Source organism: Carlito syrichta, unplaced genomic scaffold, assembly GCF_000164805.1.
Source record: "Carlito syrichta isolate Samal-C Ts95f unplaced genomic scaffold, Tarsius_syrichta-2.0.1 Scaffold117927, whole genome shotgun sequence".
Classification (NCBI taxonomy): Eukaryota; Metazoa; Chordata; class Mammalia; order Primates; family Tarsiidae; genus Carlito; species Carlito syrichta.
Window position 1 is genome coordinate 85,526 of NW_007062023.1, and position 7,741 is coordinate 93,266.

The 7,741-nt window shown below is 43.7% G+C and overlaps 1 protein-coding gene across 5 annotated transcripts in view; it reads left to right on the forward strand.

Annotated features, from left to right (window-relative positions):
• IFT122 (intraflagellar transport 122) overlaps positions 1–7,741 on the forward strand; it is an 82,862-nt gene that overhangs the window by 20,091 nt on the left and 55,030 nt on the right. For all 5 annotated transcript variants that reach the window (XM_008074826.1, XM_008074827.1, XM_008074828.1 and 2 more), the window contains 2 exons: positions 3,446–3,512; positions 4,508–4,654. In XM_008074826.1, the coding sequence (XP_008073017.1) occupies positions 3,446–3,512; positions 4,508–4,654 (214 nt within the window). The remainder of the gene's footprint in view (positions 1–3,445; positions 3,513–4,507; positions 4,655–7,741) is intronic.

Genomic DNA, 7,741 nt, shown 5'->3' on the forward strand with positions numbered 1-7,741 from the left:
TTTTTTTTGAATTGGAGTCTTACTCTGTCGCCTAGACTGGAGTGCAGTGGCTGCTCCCGGCCACCGCAACTTCGACCTGCTGGGCTCCAGCGATCCTTCCGCCTCCAGTGATCCTTCAGCTTCCAAGTAGCTGGAACTACAGTTGCACACTACCACGCCTGGCTAATTTTTTGATTTATTGTGGAGATGAGGTCTCGCTAAGTTGCCCAGGCGGGTCTCGAACCCGCAGGCTCAGTCAATCCACTCACCCCAGCCTCCCAAGGCGCAGGATTACAGGCTGAGCCACCAAGCCCGGCTTCCCCTGTATTTCTTGTGCAGTGAGTCATCATTACTTGTTTAGGTGGCTGTAGCTATCCTCCTTGAGTACTTACAAGTTGTCTCCATTAAAGATCAATCTTGGTTTTCAGCTCCATCAGTTCTGTCTTCCTTTGCTGGTGGGTACTATGGAACAGTCATTAGATGAGGAGTCAGAGACTCCTCTTAATATTTGTTTTCTTATCTACGAGGAACATGCCACCAACTCTGTCTCACTGATACAGTTCTGATCCGAAAAAAGAATGGAACTGAAATCACATTGTATAAATAAATGGAGAAGGAACTGTCATTTCTTTTTAGATTTCAGCATTTTCTTCTTGTGAAGCACTGGAAAATAAAAATACAAAATAGTATTCCTTCGTTCTAGGGATTCTATTGTTCAAGGAACCTGTGGCCTTAGGAGGAGGTAGGATTTGTAAAAATGTAATGTTAAGTAATAATAGGAGGGGGAGATACAAAAAACCAGGAATTTATTTATAAATAATTGTGTATTTATCTTTACATGTTCAAACTTCAGTCACCTTCAAAGTACTCTCTGTTTAATGCAACACACTTATTGAGACACTTTTTCCACTTCTCAAAACAGTTTTTAAACTCATCCATTTTGATGCCTTTTAGTGCTTCTACCGTTTTTTGTTTCACCTCTTCCACATCAGCAAAATGTTTCCCTTTGAGGACTTTTTTCTATTTTCTTTTTTTTTTTTTTTTTTTGAGTTGGAGTCTCATTCTGTCACCCAGACTGGAGTGCAGTGACCGCTCCCGGCCACCGCAGCCTTGACCTGCTGGGCTCCGGCGATCCTTCCGCCTCAGCCTTCCAAGTAGCTGGAACTACAGGCGCACGCTACCACTCCTGGCTCATTTTGATTTATTGTAGAGATGAGGTCTCGCCAAGTTCCCCAGGCGGGTCTCGAACCCGTGGGCTCAGGCAGTCTGCTCACCTCAGCCTCCCAAAGGCACGGGATTACAGGCTGAGCCACCGAGCCCGGTTTGAGGACTTTTTTCATCTGGGGAAACAAAAGTCGCTCAGGGTGAGATTAGGTAGCACATGGGGGTCATGCCGTATTTAGTCAAAAACTGCTGAACATTAAGCAGGGTGTGGGCAGGTGTGCTCATAAATCACTCATCATGAAATGGGCAAACATTGAAATAATCTCCAAAAAAGAAAAATTTCACTGAAATTGAACGCAGCCTCTCACAACAACAGTAGCTGGTATACTGATGCCAATGTGTTCCTAGGACACTTACCTAGTGGGGAACCCTGTACACAAGGAGCTCACCCTTCAAAAAATAATCTTGGGGTTTTATGGGTCCTCCCCTAGTATATGTTGAATGCTTGCAATACTCTAGGCGTTGTACTAAGGATTAAAAATGAATTTCTATTTGAGCTCTATGGCGGCTCCTGGACTTAGGTATTATTCTCATTCCCACTCTACTGATGAAAAAGAATTGGAGGTCACTTAGCTGGTAAGTGGTGGAACCAGGGCTTAGGTCCAGGTCCAGTTGATTGTATCCAGAGCCTACTGTGGTAAGCTCTGCTGAGGGAGTCCCAGGAGGGTGAGGTGTCCTTCAGCTGAAGGCTCCAGGAAGGCTGGATGGAGCACAGATAACGTGTACAGGTTGAAATGTTTGCAGAACCATCAGAAAGGGGAAAAAAATAACTTGTTTTATGTTGCACTTGGCTATATAAACATACATGTGCACTTGAGTTGCCTTCTTGATCATGCTTCACAGGTCAGCAAAGAGTAGAATTTGCTTGTGTTGTCTAGACACACACCTGTTGCTGTAAGACACTAAGCAGGGTATCTGGGGCAGGAGGGAGCAAGCCTTAGGTGACCAGTGCCATGGATGAGGCACAGCTCAGGATGACATCTAGGAGAATAAACTAAATTTTCAGAAAGCATCATTGTTATTTTAAATGCTGCTAAGTTGTACTCTAGTTGGAATGTCATGGTTATGAACAGTGAAATTGTCATTTTTCTCTCTTTTTTTTGAGTCAGGGTCTCATTCTGTTGTCCAGGCTGTAGTGCAGTGGCATGATCGTGGCTCACTGCAACCTCCAATTCCTGGGCTCAAGCAGTCTTCCTGCGTCAGCCTCCCAAGTAGCTGGAACTACAGGTGTGTGCCCCAACACCTGGCTAATTATTTATTTTTATTTTTGTAAAGATGAGGTCTCACTATGTTGCCTAGGCTGGTCTCAAACTCCTGGACTCAAGTGATCCTCCTGCCTTGGCCTCCTGAAGTGCTGGGACACAGTCATGAGCCACCGTGCCCAACCTGAAATTGTTATTTCTTTGAGAGTTAAATCCCTGAAAAGTTAGTTAGGACTTTACCAGTATATCTTCTTTTTTTCTTTTCTTTTTTTTGAGTTGGACTGTCACTCTGCTGCCCAGGCTGGAGTGCAGCACACTCATAGCCATCTCAGCGTCAACCTGCTAGACTCCGGCGATCCTTTTGCCTCAGCCTTCCAAGTAACTGGAACTACAGGCGTGAGCTACCATGCCCAGCTAATTTTTTATGTATTGTGGAGATGAGGTTTCACCAAGTTGCTGGGCTGGTCTAGAACCCAAGGTTCAGGCCATCCATTTGCCTTAAACTCCCAAAGTGCTGGGATTACAGGCTGAGCTACCGAGCTCAGCCTCTTTTTTCCCTTTTTTTTTTTTTAAAGAATTACAGATTCACAATAAGTTGCAAAGATAGTACCAAGAGGTTTTGTGTACTTTTCATCTAATTTCCTCCAGTGGCTACATCTTATGTAATTATTGTACAATATCAAAACCAGGAAACTGGGACAGACACAAAATGTATATGTAGTTCTGTCATTTTGTCATTGCAACTCTGAACTATTCTGTCACCACACAGATACCTCTTATCATCACATCCATTCTCCCTACTTCCTGTTATTCCCAACTCCTGGTAACAACAAATCTGTTCTTTATTTCTATAATTTTGTCATTTAAGAATGTTATATAAATGGAATAATATAGCATATTGCCATTTGAGGTTGGCATTTTTCATTCAACGTAAAGCCCTGGAGAGCCATCTAAGTTGTTGTATATATTGATCGTTTGTTCCTTTTTATTGTTAAGTAGTATTCCAGTCAATTAATCTTTTATATTATTGTGCCTTGAAGGGTTATGGTCTCCTGAACAGAAGTGTATCTCCAAGCACAAAACAAACAGCAAGATCACCTGCTGCAGGTAAGTTTAGTGCAGTTCTGAAGCCCTAAAGCCTAGAGGTCCTCTTCCAGACAGACTCTCAAAATCCAGTTATTTCACACAGCAGAGAAGGTCTTGTTTTAAGTAGTTGGTTTGAGCCACTGTATTTCCTTTTTAAAACTGTCTGGTCTCTTTGATGGGAAAGATCTGTGCCTTCAGTCATCAAGCACAAGAGAACTACAAGTTGCCCTCATGCAGTTATCTAGCAACAAGCCTCTTTCATATGCAGCTGTACTGAGTGGAGGCTATCTGGGAATGTAAGACTTTCCTTGTCCAGGCAGCATGTGCAGGGGAGAAAGCACAGGCTTTGATGTTGGACCTTGATTAGGATCCAGATTCTGTTATAACAGGCTTTGGGACTTTTGGAAAGTTACTACAACTCTCTGAGCTGAAGCCTCAGGTTCCTCATCCGATAAATGTGGATCAAAATACTGGCATTATAGGAGTGTTGTGAAATGCACACAAACTAATGAGCATAAAGCATACAGGACAATACCAGGCATATAGTAGACTCTATAAATGATAGCTATTGCTGTTCAGCTTTAAGTGTAGCCCTTTAATTTGACATCTGTTGAGCACCTACTATGTTGTCAAGGCCTGTTCTAGCGCCTGGAATACACCACAACGGTCTCTTCTTAAGGTCCTCAAAGTGAAAAGGAGTTGAAATAGAGAGTAAGGAGTGGGAGCTGACCCAGAAATGCAGGCACAAGCTAAGGGCTGTCATGCAGGTATGTAAAGAGCTGTGGGAGCTCAGTAAAAGGCACTACTGGCTTCACCTCTCACTGTTGATTCCAGAAATAAGTAGGATTTTAAGTTTGGTCCTCTGATTTGATGTAAGAACTGGCAGTGATGGAACCATGGCCAAACTGTTGCTGCCTCATCAGACTTTATTTCAAACCAAGGCATTATCCTCACTGGTTTTACCTTCTGTGTGGTCCTTTCCCTCTCCCTATGTCCTTTGTTGGTTGTGTGTGCAGCTGGACAAATGATGGTCAGTACCTGGCTCTGGGGATGTTCAATGGGAACATCAGCATACGGAACAAAAATGGCGATGAAAAAGTGAAGATCGAGCGGCCTGGGGGCTCCCTCTCCCCAATATGGTCCATCTGCTGGAACCCATCAAGGTACTCTTACAGCTGTCCTTCTAGGATAACACCATCATAAAGAAGGGCTTTCTCCATAGGCTTAGTGCTTTCTGTCTTCCTGAGGTCTCCCTACATTCAAAGGCTTCTCACCCCATTTGAATGGTCTGCTTCATTTGTATTGAATTTTTTGGAATTTTTTAAAAGTCTATCTTTTTTTTTTTTTATTTACTTTTGGGATGAATCCCAGAGATTTTAGCTAAATAGATGAGCTGTCTAGGCCAGCCTAAAGAGTGTATGTTTGTGTGTGCCCACACATGTGCATGAATATGTTTAGTGTGTGTGTGTGTGTGTGTGTGTGTGTGTGTGTGTGTGTGTGTGTGTGTGTGGGGGTGTGAGCAACACAGGAGAGCCATTTCCTTTTGAATTAATAGCTGAGCTTTTGCGTCGCTTTATTTTTGTCTGCTGTTTTTCAGTTCTTCCCTTCAAGTCTGGGCAGAATATATTGTGCCCATCTGTTAATAAATAGCTTTGTTATGAGCCTTTTTGCTGCCCTTGTCAAATAGTCAAAACTAAGTCTATAAATGTCTCTAAAGCCTAGCGGTCTGCAAACAACTGATATCTACCCTCTCAAACCTTATACATACTTTCTTTTCTATGCCCATGTGACTTTGAGGATGGACTAATGGCTTTATATACTCTTTATATCCTATAATATTATTACACCCTCAATATCACCCCTCCACCCACGGCATTCTCAGAAAGTAAAGGACTTAATTGTTGACCAGCCCAATGTCATTTCACAGGTGGGGTCTATTTGATTTAGAAGGTTGTTTAATTCCATAGCCTTTCCTATACCACATTATTATGCCTCTTCCTGAATAATTTTGTTCAGCTCAGACTGAACCATGTATGTTTAATGCCATCAAAGGCCATTAGCCTACCCCAGAGTTCCTGCTATTTGATTTTGTGACCACAGATGCCTCTGTGGCTTCAGGCTGCCATTTTTAATTCATGAGGAGCAGGATGCCCATGTACCTGGAGATTGTCCTCCTCCCGGTAGGGTTCAAGGACTCCTTGACAGGTTTTGAAATTATAGCTCTAGTGTAGTTCTAGGCAAGGTGATTTTGAACAACCACTTAGTGTCTGCAACTGATGGGCGAATTTCTGGATGAACAGTGAGGACGAGAATGCCAGGGAAGTCATTGTCAACAGATATTTTCAGGAAATCCTTTCCACCCTGAAGTCAACAGTGTACAATACTCAGGGTAGTAAGGCAGAGGAGGAAGAGGCAGAGGAAGAGGATGACAGTCCTAGGGACAGCAACTTGTGAGTGTGTCCCAAGGAATGAGAATCCTTATAAAAGCCCAGGTCCCACACAGACCTGTGGGGCAGACTCTGTTAAGCTCCTTGGCTAAGGAGAGCACTGCAGGAGCTGGGGTGGGGGGCGGGGCGTGAGTGAAAGCTCCTCCAACAAAGGGGAACACACCCTTAAAGCTTGTGTGTGGGTTATAAAGTGATCCTGTGAAAAACTAGGAAATGCTGAAAAATCTAAAGGAGTAAGTTCAACTTTTCTGTAAAATTCTGTCCCCTGAGGAGATTACTGCTCACATTTTAGTGCATTTCTCCTCAGTCTTTTAGTGTGTTCATATAATTATCTAAATCATATCTTGCTTTGCTTTTATTCCACTTAACTTGGTAGAGTGAACTCTTTCTAGTAACATTAGAAATCCTTTGAAAAACATGATTTTTAATGCCTGCTTAGTGTGGATACCTCAGAATTCAACACTTCCGCTATTACTGGGCATGTTTCTTAGCCTGTTTCCATACTGTACCTCACCTTGTATTTGCTGGAACACATATAAAAGAGGAAGCCCTTACCTGCAATCCTCACACCCAAATCCTGGCTGTCCAGGCATTCTTTCTTCTCCTTAATCCAGATTGCCTGTAGGGAAAGCTGGGAGTAACCAGGATACTCTGATGGGGCAATGAGGTCTAGCTTGGGACTCTCCAAACTGTTTTCCATGGCAACTGAGGCTGTTTAGAAGAACCCCGCCTCAGGGTCATGGGGTGGGAAGTGGGGACAAGGAAAGGAGGAAGATGTGGGCTTCAGGTCCCCATCTGTGCTTCAACCAGAGAAGCCCCTTTGATTGTTCAACAAGAGTTTCTGGTAAAAAGTACCACTGACCCAGGAAGAAAAAAGAAGTTTAATACCACCAAACCAGCTTACAGGGCTCTGAGCCCAACCTAGAGCTATATGTAGCCTTCCCAATGGGACTTACTGCAGACTAGGCTCCTGGATCGTATTTGGACTTCAGTTTCAGTCACACAGTTCATATTCAGGCCCCTCTTGTTAACATCTTGCTCAACCTTTGTCTTTTTCCTGTAGTTATGAATTAATGCCTATGACGTATGCCACTCTACTACCTTGGCTAGAGTTTTACAAAACAAGGCTGCACCATGCCTGCTTGCATATCCAGTGGTGCTACCAGATGACCACAAAGCCCTGGGCTCAGAAAAGCTGGAATTTATAAACAAAGAGACATCATTAGGTGGATTAAGACCCAGTCCCAAGGGCTGGGAGCACCTTTCTCTTGAACTAGATTCCCAGTTAGCTTGCTCTGCAGCCTCAGCCTCAGTTTCTCTTTTGGGCCGGTCCTAGAATCCCATTTCCAAGGCACTGATACCCACGAGCTCAAAGTTTCAAAGATGTTGATCTTCAGAGAGCCCGTTACTCTTTTTTTTAAATTAGATTCAGTCAGAAATCGTTTCACCTGTGCAAGGACCCCACCTGCAAGATAGCCTAGTTGTAAGTGTTAATTTTCCCTCTTCAGGACAAGCAAGCAGATTTTCTTCTGACCCTTAAAAAATCAGTAAGCCCATGCCTTCCCACTGCAAGAGATACGTTTTATAGCATATAAGAGAAAAGCACTCTTAGGCCAGGCTCGGTGGCTTAGCCTATAATTCCAGCACTTTGGGAGGCTGAGGCAAGTGGATTGCCTGGGCTCGCGGGTTCAAGACCAGCCCGGGCAACTTGGTGCAACCTCGTCTCTACAATAAATCAAAAATTAGCCAGGCATGGTAGCACGCACCTGTGGTTCCAGCTACTTGGAAGGCTGAGGCGGAAGG